Consider the following 15117-nt stretch of genomic DNA (forward strand, 5'->3'; position numbering starts at 1 on the left):
AATGTAGGAATACATTGAGATATGTACATGATCTGAAAAAAGAAAAGCTGAGATAGCTCTGGTTAAAAACCTCAGACGAGTGAAACTAGCAGGCATTTAGAGGTAAAAGGCAAAAGCTTTTTTAGAAATGTCAATATAATAAACCCATGACAATTAAAAACAATATAGATATTGTCTTTTTCCCCTTACTACTGATCACATCATTGGTTTATTTCACTGACAGGGTGGTGGATATTTTTAAAGTCTATGATGTATTAATAAGTATAATATATAATAATATAAGTATTATATAGTGAAATACTATACTATACTATACTTATACTATACTATACTAGCATTTATAGTATAGTACAGTATAATACAGTATATACTGTAGTATCATTTTGTATAACATAGTGTAGTATAATATGGTACATAGTGCAGTATAGTATAGTATTGTATGGTGTAGTATAGTATAGTATAGTATAATATAATATAATACAATATATAATATATTACAGTTTTGTATAACAGTATAGTATACACTGTAATAATGTTTGTATGTAGTTCTTAAGTTTAGTATAATATAGTATATTAGTATAGTATTATACTAGTATTTTATACTGGGGTAAAGTACAGTATTGTTTTGTGATGTATAGTAATGAAAAGTATTGTAGAAAAGAATAGAGTATGCAGCTAAGATAATATAAACTTAATGTGACAAATGTAAATGATGTTATTTTGTCTAATTCCTGTTCCTGTGTGTGTGACACAGTCAGTAGACTTACAGGTAACTGTTTCTCCAGGCAGTTGTTGAAGTTCTTGGTTTGGTTGGGCTTTAGCTTCTTGAGGGGGATTCGTGTTTCCCCGATGAACTCGTTGTGGCGGAATTTGTCCTCATCACACACTGAAATCCTGAGAGAAGAAAAAGAGAAAAGGCAGAGTCAGACTTGAATGTAGTGAGAGTCAGGTTAAGGTTTTGTTGCTGAGAGGAGTGTTACAACTGTAAAACTGCCATTTTCCACGTGGAGCTAATCATCCTCAATCACAGGGATTCAATTTTCACCAAAATTTTACCTCACTATAGATCTGCTCCCACTGGCTCTATGATCTTACAGCACTGAAGCAAAACCTTGGTAGCCCCTGCAGTGAAGGAGTTCATATGATTTATGCCAGACTCAATCAGTATGACAGAAAATGATGGGATAATTATGTTTTAGGAAGCATTGAACCATGTATGGATCAAAAGGAAAAAAAGAGGGGAAACTTTTGAAGAGAAGAATTCAAGAGATATTTCAGATGTTCATAAAATGACAGTGTTCCTGATCATGTCAAAGCCATTTAAAACCCAATCATGACTTCAACTTGAACATATCTCACTGTGTTTATCTTATTTACTCAATTAGTGTGGCTTGAATTGAATTGCGCTGTGATGGATGGTACATCCAGCCTGTTTACTGATTTGTATTATGTTCCCTTTTTCAATTTTCCCATTTACCTGATTCCCCTGTACACCCAAACACAACACAAGCATCTTTATTTTGAATGCAGGACAACATCCTTTGAAAACATTAAAGTATATTTGCCAGCGTGCTCTACAATCAATAAAAAAAGAAGATTCATTATTAGGTAAAGCAAGGCAAGGCAGTTTTATTTATAAAGCACGTGTCATACACAGAGGTAGATTCAAGGTGCTATACAAAGTTAAAGCAACGCAATTGGAAAAGAGCAAAGTAAATGAGATAAAATCTATATAGAAATAAAATAAATTAAGAAATAAAATATAAGAGAGTAAAAGATTAAAAATAAATAAATAAAAAGATTTAAAATAATAATAATACAATAATAATAAGACCACAAGTTTAAAAAACATAAAGTTAAAAGCGCTTGAGAACAATAAGGTTTTCAATTTGGATTTAAAGGCTTTTTTGTCATCTTGCTTCTACGACAAAAAAGGTCCAACAACGACTTTTTTTCCTGAGGAAAATTTTCTTTTAATGTCTCCTCTGAGATGATGACTCCCTTTTACAGAAGTTTGATTGAATCAGTTGTAATGTTCTGCATTGTTGCTTGGTATCGTAATTCGACTCTGGCCACTAAAAACAGGCTCAGTAGCCTCATCAAAGTGGCTAGTAAGATTTCAGGGAAGAATCAAGCCCAGCTTACCAACCTTTATAATAGGCAGATGTTCAGAGAGGCTATTTTCCTTCTGGAGTGCCAAGATCACCCCTTTCAGACAGAGTTTGAACTGTGACCCTCAGGTTGTCGGTTTAGCTGTTGTCGGCCTGTTATGAGGACTAGTTTCCTTTGTCCCTGCTGCCGCTGCTGTAGATAGTATTTTAATGTTGTCTGGAGATTTTTTATTTGCACAGACTGCACTTTGACCACGATGCTGAATGAACTCCTTTAAATCACTCTTCCCACTATGCCCTGTTATTGTCCATCAGTGTTTTAGTGTTTTGTGTGTGTTTGTATGATTGGTGCGTTTTTGTTGATCCTGGCTGCAAACCAATTACCCTGTAAGGGACAATAGATACTTTGAGGGTTGGGGCATTACTAAGACCATCAGGCAGTTGGTTCTAGTGCTGTGCTGCATAATGACTAAAAGCCACTTGGGCACTGGGCACCATTAGTAGTCCGTCCCTAGTGATCTAAGAGGTTTTGTAGGGTTTTATCTCTCAATCATACCAGTCATATATTCAAGGCCAACTCCATGTAGAGATTTATAAATAAGTAATAAGACTTTAAAGTCAATTCTGTGGCTTACTGGCAACCAGTGTAGAGATGTAAGAACTGGACTGATGTGGTCCATCCTTTTGGTTTTGGTCAGAACTCTTGCAGCTGAATTTTGAATAAGTTGCAGGTGTGTGATGGTGTTTTTAGGAAATCCTGTCAGAAGACCACTGCAGTGATGCATTAATCAATTTTTACAAATCTTGTTTTGTCATAAGACCTCTTACTTAGGCTATGTTTTCAAGGGTAAGATAAAGATGTTATGACTGTTAAAACACAATTAAAACACCATGGTTCTTAACCTGCTTTTTTCGTTTTAAGTGTCCTGTCCTTCAAATGAGCAGCTACCCCTGAGCCTCTTATCTTTGCTGTAAGATAAAATTACCTCTGTCTGTGTTTAATGCATAAAGCTTTGAGAGATCCAGTTATTTATTAGCACATTGCATTTGCATAATGACTCTATAAGACTGTAGTCATTTGATGAGAGAGCTAAGTAAATTTGAGTGTCATCAGCATAACTATGATAGGCAAAGTTATTGTTCTGAGGGATGTGGCCAAGTGGGAGTATGTAACGGTTAAACAGAAGAGAAACGACCCTTGAGGTACACTGCAGGGCAATGACATGCGTTTTGAATTGTGGTTCCTAATAGTGACAAAATTATCCCTGCCCTCCAAGTATGATTTCAGCCATTTTAAGATTGTTCCACAAAAACCAACCCAGTTTTCCCATATATGTAAAAGTATACTTTGATCGATGGTATCAAAGCCTGCTAACAGCTTGCAAAAGATGATGATTGATGATGCACTGAAGTAACCACCAAGGACAAATACACACATACAGTACACACCATTTCATAAAATTTATAATGAAAGTCAATTATTGGTGTGGGATGACACTGCTCTCAGCGGACCTCCAGTATTTCTTCAATAAATGCAGACAGCAGACCCTATGTAATCACTCACTGCTCTGACACGACATGATTCACACTCACGACTAAATCTGGCTGACATAGTGGAATATTGTTTGTTTTGAGAGCTTCTCTCTGCATAATTAGCTGCCATATGGAGGAAAACATGCAGCCTTTGTGCACCCAATGGCATGAGTAATATGTGTTAGCATTGTAGCCACAGAATGAAACTCAACAGATAAAAAATAACTTATCTGCCACATGGACAGGTAGTGCTCAATTCAAATTTCAATTTACAAAAAGAAATGAATAGTGCTGTGAGGAAATGTGGAGGCCTTTCTGGCAGTATATTGTTCCTGGAAAATGGTTAATCAAGGCACTGCAAATAGGTTTTTTGGCTTGTACACAGACAAGTGTCCATCAGATCACATCTCATGTTGTTATGGGACTCAATTCAGTAACAATACAGTCATATTTTTGCTGCTCTGGAACACAAAATAATAAAATAAAAATTAAATAGTTTTGCAGAGCGTTGATAAGGTTGCCTGTCAGTCAACAACAGTGATTCAACAATTATTTTACCAGCTGTGAGATACAGTATGTCTTTTCCAGCTCATAATCTGTTGTAGAAAAATAATTTCACATTGAAATTGTTTTGTTTCAAATAATAATAAAAAAAATACAATAAATGTTGTATTATATGATGGTCAAAACATGTTATGATGATTTAAGGAGCATTTGCATATAAAGATGAACATCAGATTTGGTAGTAGTAGTAGAAACAAATACACTAAAGGGCTACAGTCTACCAGCCTCTTGATGCAATAAAGTTCATTACACCCCACAATACAATAGTGTTGAATGCTCCTTCACCGGAACTGGGGTTTCTGCTTTGGCAACTCAGAACACTTGGTTGAGGCGAGGGAAAGGTAGTGGTCTTTGTTGAATTTTGAAAAGGTCAACATCCTCTATTCTGAATTTGAGTTAACTGCTTTCTGAACAAAGTTATGGGACACATCTGGTCAAGAAAAAGATATATCAGGGATCCTTTGTGCCAAATGCAATCAGTATAATGAACAAACAGCACTAGAATATCCCCATGTTGGGGGATCCTATTGAACTGTACTGTATAACTGTAGTATATTGCTTTACTGCTCATGTTTGACCGTGTGTGTGTGTTCGTTGTTTTTATTGTGTCATTGTTTTTAATGGTGAGACAAAGCCAAATTTGCTGCTGCAGTGGGATAATTAAGTTCTATTCTATTCTAATCTATTTGATTTTATGGTAGCAGGTCTGTGGCTCTGTTCACACATGGCCTCATTTCTGTTTGCAAAGACCAAATTCGTTGTTGTTTTTAATTGGCAGGAGTAGCGGGGGGTCCTTGTACCATCCGTCCAAAGTTGTGTTCAACTTGTTTGATAAGAGGATAAACAAATATACAATGCATTGTGTGCCCCCTCACGAAAATCAAATGCCTATCCTATTGATTTGCTCTTGTGCTGGGTTTGAACATATATATATTTAACAAATATAGAGTTATATGCAGCGATCTGCTCACAGCTGCATCGCCCTATTGAGAGACGTTGTGCACATTTATGCACGAGGCACAGCAGCCTAACTTCATTGATTATTTAAATCTCCTGACACACTGACGGGATCGGTCAGGATCTAATGTTAATTAATGTTCTGTGTACTTGTACACATCCAGAAGGTCAGCTGTTACACACACACAGTCCAGGTTCATACTGTTTGGAGTAAAGCAGTCGTCCTCCTGATAAATCCTGAGCTCATTATGTCGAACAGCGCAGCAAAACTAAAAACTGCAGTTATCAACTTCACAAGACAAAGGAAACCATCCAGAGGAAACAGACTGAAATGTTTAGCTTCTGAAATAAAATTTTTCATCAGACAAGTGAAACAATTTGTTTTCTGGTTTTGGTTTAATTTCCATTGTAATTGCCGATTTTCAAGAAGAACACAGGTTAGGGTTAGGGGAACGGGAAAAATGGAAAATCGAAAGAACAAAACCAGCATGCAGCAATGCAATTCCCATGCCTTGTCTGTCGGAAAATAGAGGACGTCAGTTGGGTTGGCGGTCCTTCAATGTGGCCCAGGACACACCGCGTTTACACTGCTAAAAGAATGTGACCACATGTGGCCCAGACCACCTCCGAATGGGGTCTGAGCGATCGGATCTCAATGCATCCTCAATGCATCTTGGGTGCGTTCACACCTCTACTTAAAGCTGTTAACTTGTAATTGGATCACCCAAGACGCCTGTGAGGCTGATCTAGAAATGCTAACATAAGCACTCTAACATGCTTGCAATGCCAATGCTAACATGCTGATGTTTGGCAGGTGTAAGGTACGGGTGAAGCTGATGGGAATGTCATTAGTATTGAACATACTTGGTCATAAACCATAACCAAATTTATATTTTGACCAGATGATAGCCCTAGATGTTCATGTTATAGTATTACATTATTATAACATGAAAGCCTTCACAAAATTTCATGGCAGTCCATCCAATAGTTGTTGAGATACTTCAGTTTAGCCCAAAGTTGTGGACCAACTGACAGACCAAGATTGCCATCCATAGAAAAATGGCCACTACAGCCAATCAGTGCCATTTTTTTTCCATGTGACACCTGTTTCTCTCAGTTTACAGCAAACCTATGACAAGAACGTCCGGTGATATAATGAGCCACCTGCAATCAGAGGAAGTCACAGGTAAAGGTAGGAATACTACACACATAGTAGTTTTACAGTCCTGAGATGTTTGGGGTGTCAAACAGAAAAATTAAATCCTCCACTGCACATGGCCCACCTATCACTGGAGTATACTGTAGCTATCAAAACGATTAGGCATATGATTACATAACCTACTTCCACCACTTGATTGCACAGTGATAACACTTTGGTAAAAATAAAGGAACAGAGAACAGTGAAGTAACACTTATATTGCATAACATTGACGTATTTATCAAGGGAAGTAGAAGTTTTTGTTGCAGGTTTTGTTCTATTCTCAAGCATTGTAGTGTACAGGAAGTCCTCTGTCTCACCTAAACATAAGTTCTGTTTGGAGTTCACAACAACAAAGGATTTCCCAACTGTTATTCTGATCGGAGGCTATTACACGTCCAGGTTCGTCCTGACATCATAAATTGTAAGGCAAAAAGAGTGCACAGGATAAATAACTACATCAGTCATTTCTGGCTAAAATGGCTGTTGCTAATGGATGTAATACATGATTCACCTCAGGAGCCAGGAGGAAGAGAAACCGTCAAACATCACTGCTCGCTGAAATTTATTTTCTAAACCCTTTCAGCACAGATACAGAAGTTAAGGCTAAAACATATCAAACCATGAACAGTCATATTTCCTCTTTTCCTTCTTTCTATTCTATTCTTTTTATTTCCTTCCTTCTTTCCAAACCTTGTCTCCTATAAATTACGGTCACATTCATTTATGACTGAATTGTAACAGCAAATACGTTTTGCTAGAACCGGCTGAATTGCATTTTCTCTCAACATAATGAGAAAATATTGTTAATTAGAACATTTGGCAAGTTGCAAACATGTTGATACTGAATGTGAGTGAAATGTTCAGAGACAACATACGTAGTTCTTTATCTGATCTTGCAGTACAAAATTCACAAGTAGTAATTACAGCGATATTAAGCTTTTTATGGTTCTGTTTAGACACTGGCAGCACTTGGTTAAGATTAGGGAAAGGTGGTTTTAGTTTAATAAAGAAAAAAGTCTGCAGTGACTTGAAGAACATGTTTATTTACATTTAACTGAAACCACGATCTTTCACTTAGCTAAACCAAAGTGCTTTTGTTGTCTAAAACTAACCACAAACAGGATGTGAACTGCAATTCATAAATGTAGTGCTTAATTCCTTTATTTAAAAAAAAAGCATTGCCTGTGAGCATAATACAGGCAGCAATCATGTTTTCCAATGTAACATAACTGGGAAAACAATTTCTAGGAGACAAGGTTGATCTTTCTCCCCTTTTTATTCTTGCTTGTCTGTCCCTTTTATTCCTTTCTCTTCTTTTTCCTCTCTGTCAATTTCTTTAATTTCCTTCCCTCTTTTTCCCTTGCCTTCATTCTCTCTCGTTTGCTTCCTACTAATTTCTTTCCTTCCATTTTTTTCTTCCTTTCCACTCATTCATTTAACTTCCTCCGTCCTTTTCTTCTTTTCTTTCTTTTCCTCCCCTTCCATTAATCTAATTTCCCTCCAATGTTCTTTCCTCTTCAACCATTGTCTTTTCTGCTTCCTTTTCTATCAGTCCTTCAGTTGTTTCTCCTTCCCCTATCATTATTTTCTTCCATACTTCATGTCTTCCTCTTCAGTTAACGGCACAAAGATAAGAGTACCTGAGTGTTTTGCGGACCATATCCTCATCGGTGATTCCGTAGTAGGTCAGGGTCTCACTCCAGACAGGGTTGAGTGTGTTGTGCAGGGTCTTGGTTCTAAGTTTATTGGCCTGAAAGACAAACGGAGAAGTTGGCTATTGAACAGAATTGAACATCATGATGGCTACAGCTCCAGGGAGCACATCCCTCAAGTGTCAGTTTCATTGACATGCTGCCAGAATTATACAAACATCCTTGAAAATGTACAAAGACTCCCCGCTCCAGTGAAAATTTGTCAATGCATTGATATCTTGTGGCACGCATGCAAACACGAGCTCACTGCTGCATATTGAACACTGTCGGGAATGAAATGCAAACAGCAGATGGCATTTACATGAAGAGGCAGGCATAATCAAATCCATGCAGGCAGTGAATGAAAAAGAGTCCAGTTTGTTGAACACACTGAAGTTAAAAGATAGTTACAATGAACTCAGTTTTGTGTTGCTGAAAGCTGTTTCAGTCAGGCCGTAAATTCACAATATGACAAAAAACAACATATTTATATTTGAACCACAGGCTGCAACAACCAGGATTCAAAACCTTCATCAAATAAATACAGAAAATGAGACGAGTAATTAATCTTGAGATCATAGAGCACAATAGAAACCTAAAAAATTCTGGAAAATCAATACAAAATAAGTCATATTTATCAAAATATACATATATATTCATTATATTCTGGGGCTCTAGTAGAATATCTTTGTGTGATTAACTCCTTATCTATCTTATACTGACTCTTTATACAGTCCCTCAGTTCAGCCTCTGTCTGAAAAAGGCTATTTTAGCTCCTGTCTCTTTAAGGCCCCCCTCCCAACCAGCCCACTCTGTTCTGATTGGTTACTTCCGACAAGTTGCCTCAGAATCCAGAGGCTATGTAAACAAACTATAGTAGTGGGATTTCACATCTTTTTCACATTCTTTACTCAAAATGGAAACTTCTCAAATACATCGGTGTATGTGCGAGCCTGAATCTGATGCAAAATATGCAAGTGGACAACATGAACAACCCGTGGAATAACCTTAGCAACAAAGACTATGGAACAGGTGGCCATCTGTGGGCACGCACAAACAATGTGACGTCAGTTCAACTGGGAAGTAGAGGTCACTTTGCAGCACTTTTGTCTTTCAGGGAGCATTTAACGCACGTTCACCTCAAGTTTTGGAACTTCGACCATGTTTAACATAGAAATCCAACATAATAACAGTATAAGAAAATCACAAAAAGCATGATATGTCCCCTTTAAAGATGAGCGTACAAGCTGGTTTCTGGTTTCAGTTTTAGACCCGTGCAGAACTCCTCCTGGGAATACGACATGAATGAGCTGACAAACAAACCAACACATATGTCCCCTTTAACAACATTTTCCCATTATGTTGAGAGAAAACATAATTCAGCCAACATTATGTTTCTAGCAAAATGTATTTTCTGGTGCAATTTAGTCGTATGTGAGCATAACTTTTAGGAAACTGGGTTGTACACAATGTGTCAGGCTAAAAAAGTTCAGTCAAAATTACACCAATATTAATTTGGAGAACCTCAAAAAGAAATGTAAGTTGAAGCTAAAGAAAAAGTGTTTGTGAAGTATTAGGGGTGTAATGGTACACAAAATTCACGGTTCAGTATGTACCTCGGTACAATTTCAGTACAGCAGAAAAAAAAAAGAAAGGTAGAAAAATAAGATTTTGGTCTTTCATTTTTTGAAAAATGTAAACATTCAACAATGGCTCATTGGCCAAAACTATTACTGAAACAGTTCAGTTGTGCTGCAGTGGAAAAGTAAAAGAAGCTTTCTGTTTCTTGCAAGGAGTCAGGACGCCTCCTGACAGCTGTTTTATGATGATTTATGGTCTAACTGTATATAAAATGGTTCAAACTAGCTCCACCTCCAGCAGCTACAATAGTAACATGCTGCTTACACACTGATGCTTCAGTATTAATAATCTAATGATGTCATAGATAATAATATATAGGCTATAAAAGTCGTTAAAAGTCCATGTAACTGATAATTGCAGCTGGCTTGTTTGAGCTGGATTTCGTCTTCTTGTGTGTTTCATCTATGTGTTCCCTATCTGCTGTGTTTTATTTCTACTTAAATTGTAACTGCTGTGCTGTCTCGGTCTCCCTCGGAAAAGAGATTTCAATCTCAAAGGACTTCCTGTCTAAATTAAAAAAAAAAATCGGTCAAAGGGACCAAACCACTACTTTTACTTTCATACTTTTTAACTACATTTTTCTCTCTCAGAACTGGTTCTAATGACGTGCTGTCTGACCACATCAGAAATCAAATGTTTTTATCGTTGTTCTGAACGGCTTCACTCAAAAGAGGAGTGAAAAGCCGACCGTCACAGAGACGGGAGGGGGGGACGGAGGGACGCAGTATCATCTAAATATGGAGATAACAGCACATATTTTAATAATAATATTGCAATCAGTCAGTGTCATGGGTCTCTCATTTGTCTTTCTGACGGCAGGGTAACCACGGTAACCAGGCTGCCTTGGCTAAGCATGAGCGTTCTACAGCTAAGTGGTGCGCTGCCAAAATATTCCGGCTAGAATTCGCACTTTAGAATCATTGATCAGCATGTAGGAGTAAGTGGATCATTAAACTGTTTTGACAGTGATTGTTTGGGCCACGGAGCATAGTCTTCATACGACTGCACGCACAGAACCGTACCATCCATATCATGATGGTTCGGGACGAATACACATAGATTTTGTCAAAACCAATAAAACAAAGAGTGGAAATATGATTTTGAGCATCACAGAAGTGAGTCACAACAGGTAAGTTAGTCTGCACTCTCCAGACGGATATTGTGACAAAAAGTCAGTGAGTGACTTGATTAGCAAGAATTGCATCAATAGATATCAAAACAGACGCCACTGTTACATAGCATTTTCACTGACTTCTACTTTTTCAGAGTTGCATCCATAACAATCTAGCGAGGTGATGAAAATCACTGTGACAGGCGCCACAGCTTTGTCAGTGGAATATTGTACAGGGAAATCCTCTGAGAACGCCGCTGAACATGACAAGATGAAGACGATGATACTGTGTTGTGAGGACATGTGATTCTGTTGGATTTAATGAATTGGCTGGTGTGATTATTTGCATTTCTGATGGCAGGGTTCCACGTAATACGCCTCTCACTGATTGTTTTTCCCTCAATCAGTGGTTGATTCCCACAGGAAGTGTGTTGAACACACACACAGATGCACACACACACAAACATACACTCACACAAACACACACGCTCACACAAACACAGTGTTGAAATCCTGTTTTTAAGGCTGAACCTTAAAAAAATTCAAATAACATTTTTATTTCATAACTTAATTAAGTGATTGAATGTAAATCTTGTGTGCTTTCCATTCATTATTCATGCTTCCTTTAATTTCTTTCCAGGTTTTCAGTCTTGTCTTGAGTAATTGTAGTGCAGTGGACACTGAACATATTAGTGATATCCAGTCATTATGCTCTGTTAGAGTTAATTTAGGTTGGTTGTGCTCATTGCTTGAGGGCCTAAAAAGCATATCATGTAATTCCAGTGCCCCCAGTTCAAATTTGTCAGGGGAACTTTATCATCTGTCTTACTGTCCTTCCTCATTTTCTGTATACTGGTGATCAGACAAAATCAGGGGCTTAGCCAGGATTTTAGAAATAATAAGGTCAGAGTCCAAATTCCTCCCACCCCCACCATCTCAACCTGTCAAACTATTAAAAACACATCAATGAGCCACATCGCTGACTGACTGAAATATATCTTTGCCACGAAGAGTTTTGGGCATGTTAGTTTGTTTAGAAACGGTTCCACAGAAGATTAACAGCAATCATGTTTTCAGTCGCTGGATATAGTACACACCTGTTTCTGACCATGTGAGGAGCAAACTTGAGTAAACCATGAATTGTTCATGCACAGATTGGCAATAATGTACAACCGAACAAATAAACTAAGATGATTCACACATCCTCGGTGAGTGAGGGAATTTCTGTGCATATAGTCAAATTGGCCGCTGAAGCAGAAGCACCATGTGTAATTTGTGTGCAAATACATATCTCTTCCTCAGGCCAATTTCACTCCCAAGGAAGTGATTTCTCACTCCAACTCAGTTACATACAGAAGCTACATACTGTGTATGCATAATACTGTACATAGAAAGGAAAAACAGATCCCTGCACAACCCTATTAATGAACAGTATTGCTGTGGTAAGTATTCAAATATTTTTCCTGTGTAAATGCAACACAAGTAGCAGAGAACACTGACTTATAATAGATGTTGTGTTTTGTAATGCATTTAAATCTATTTTTAAAAAAAAGCCAATATGTGATATGTGTACCTGCCCATTTAGCTACTTCATCATTGTCTAAAGCGTTGTGCCCATCCACCATGAAGGTCAAAGTGTTCCTAACTTTTGGGGTAGGTGGGGGGGGGGGGGGCATCTTACTGATATCAAATGCTCCGCTTGGCAGTTACTAAGTGGATTGTTGGCAGGATGGCAAAAGCAGAAGTGGTCAGCTGAATGTACAATGTAGTCAGATGACAGTTGACTTGTGGGCAGGGATGTCAATAAATCATAACGAAGCAGCTCGATCTGAAGGTATGATGTACCACGTAAGGTTTACAAATCCTTGAATGGTTCAGATCCTTGAAGTGATATAATGTCAGGGCTGCTGGATTTAACTAGGGAGATGAAAGCAGTGAATTAAATAGATAAAGCAGCAGTAGAGATTCCTCTTCTGCACGTGTGATCAGCATGCATTAAAGGGGAAATAATTCACCACTACCACCTGCTCACAGATGGAGGGCAGCGTTACGGATGAGCAACCGGTGTCACAAGTCTTTTCAGCTGCACAGGCTAAAAATCCATGCTCTCAAAACGATTATTGCAGTATTTTTGCATGGACCTCTGGGTCTCTGCTCTAACTAGTTTTAATTTAAAAGTCTCCCATACCCAAAGGAGAGAGGGAGAGAGGAGAGAGGTAGCAGGGCTGAAACACAGACTTGTGTAGGAGGGGGAATCATTGAGCTGTCATATTAGATCGTTCATTTCTCTGATTTTAATCACACCAGGCTCTGCTCAAAAATCTTTAACTTAACTAGGCCACAACTGTTGTTTCAAAGTTGTTTAACAGCTGCATCTTCTTAATATTGTTATTACCTGTGTTATTTGTTAGTAGAAAGTAAAAACAGTCTGTTTTAGATGATGCTCACTTTTTGTGCAACCTTCACACCAAATCATAAAAATGAAAGACTCAGCACTTGCAGTAGATCATAACTTAAAGGATCAGTGTGTAGAATTTAGTGGCATCTAGTGGTGACGTTGCAGATTGCAACCACCTGAATACCCCTCACCTCACCTTCCCCTTCCAAGCATGTAGGAGAACCTACGGTGGCTGCAAAACTTGCAAAAAACTCGAAAGACCCTCTCTAGAGCCAGTGTTTGGTTTGTCCATTCTGGGCTACTGTAGAAACATGGCGATGCAACATGGTGAGCTCCATGGAAGAGGACTCACTCCCTATGAAGATATAAAGAGTTCATTCTAAGGAAATGAAAACACAACAATTCTTATTTTCAGGCGATTATACACTAATGAAAACATACTTGTATGTATGTACTTTACTGATTTTGGGTGTTGGACATGTGACATAAACATTCCATAGTCTGCATGTCACCTTAGGTAATATGGTATAGCCCTTCTGGGGGGCCTTTTAAATATAAACAATGGGTTCATGGTCAAGATTGGAGCTGTTCCAGATGTGGTATGTTATGATACATAATATGTTGTGAGGTAGCTGTCAATCACTTGATGGATGGCCCCTAATTGAATTAATGACCATGGAAAACATATGTTATTCATGTGATAAGATACAGATGTGTAACCCTATATTAGCTATGCACCAACAATGGTACGGTGCCCAGACCATCTTTGTACATGGAATGGACCCGATGGCCATCGTCTAATAAACGTCTTCAAAATAAGAACTTCGCCAGCTCTTCCTTTGAATGATATCATCACACATCCTTCCTTTCAACACTGCACCTTTAAAAAGGCACCTCAGTGTATTTTTCTTTAGTTTTGGTCTTCCATGGAATTTGCAAGAGACAAGCTCCAAAAACACTGTATGAAGAAAAAATCCTTTGTTCTTAATCAAGTCACAGCTACTTGTTAAAGTTATATCGTAGAAAATTGGGAAGCTATTATCAGTTTATTTGAAGTACTTTTACATAGTTGACAGTAGTGTTTTTGTTTCATTCAGGAATGAAAACGAAAAGTCGGACCATTCTTGACTTCCCTGCACAGCACCACTTTTGAATCTTTGAGTAGTGGTGAGTGGTACCAGCATATTTTTCAAATTTCATTTCACAATGAATGGCATTGCGTTGTTTCTCCAGTGCTTGAGTCTGTATATATGAATGTGATGTCACATACAGTGTGTTGGTAAGCAGGAACAGATTGTAGTTTCTGCAAAGGCCACATAGAATAAAGCTCAGGTGCTCACATGTTATTTCTCAGCACTACATTTATTTTTCAGCTGTAGTTAAAAGTTACTTTTCAGGTCAAGATTTTATGAGTAAAACAGATGATGTATTTCATATTTGTAATTAATTTAGATAACTTTTTTGTTAATTGGTGTAAAAAAAAAAAGCCACATTAAACCCCCTTGATCCCATGTTGTAAAACAATAAAACATGTAAAATTCCAAGAGGAGTGGATACTTTTTACGTGCACTGTATAGTATATCTGTATATCCAGTATATTGTTATACTGTGGTATTGCTGGCACTGCTGGATAGATGACATAATAACCAGACAGGGTTTACAAAGTCAGTCAATCACCTTTGCTACTCTACCTTCAATGGTATGATTGGAATACTAGTTTTGGACATGTAGCTATTCATTTGCCAAATATCAAAAGGCACAGACTTCATTTCAAGGTAATCTAAAAAAAACTGAGAGCTGTTTGGTCTCTCTGTGCATGCAAGTGCTTGTACAATCAAATTTTAGCACTGATTCTGTTTTATTCTAATCCCGTCAAACGCTGCTTTTATTAATGTGTATTACATAATGCA

At 37.8% G+C, this 15117-nt stretch overlaps 1 protein-coding gene across 1 annotated transcript in view; it reads right to left on the reverse strand.

Annotated features, from left to right (window-relative positions):
* The window catches only part of doc2b (double C2-like domains, beta), a 143484-nt gene that overhangs the window by 27769 nt on the left and 100598 nt on the right, over window positions 1-15117 (reverse strand). Inside the window, exons 4-5 of the mRNA XM_067608823.1 lie at window positions 8007-8116; window positions 768-894 (exon numbers count right to left, since the gene is read on the reverse strand). Coding sequence (XP_067464924.1) covers window positions 768-894; window positions 8007-8116 — 237 coding nt within the window. The remainder of the gene's footprint in view (window positions 1-767; window positions 895-8006; window positions 8117-15117) is intronic.

This window comes from Thunnus thynnus, chromosome 13, assembly GCF_963924715.1.
Source record: "Thunnus thynnus chromosome 13, fThuThy2.1, whole genome shotgun sequence".
Taxonomy (NCBI): Eukaryota; Metazoa; Chordata; class Actinopteri; order Scombriformes; family Scombridae; genus Thunnus; species Thunnus thynnus.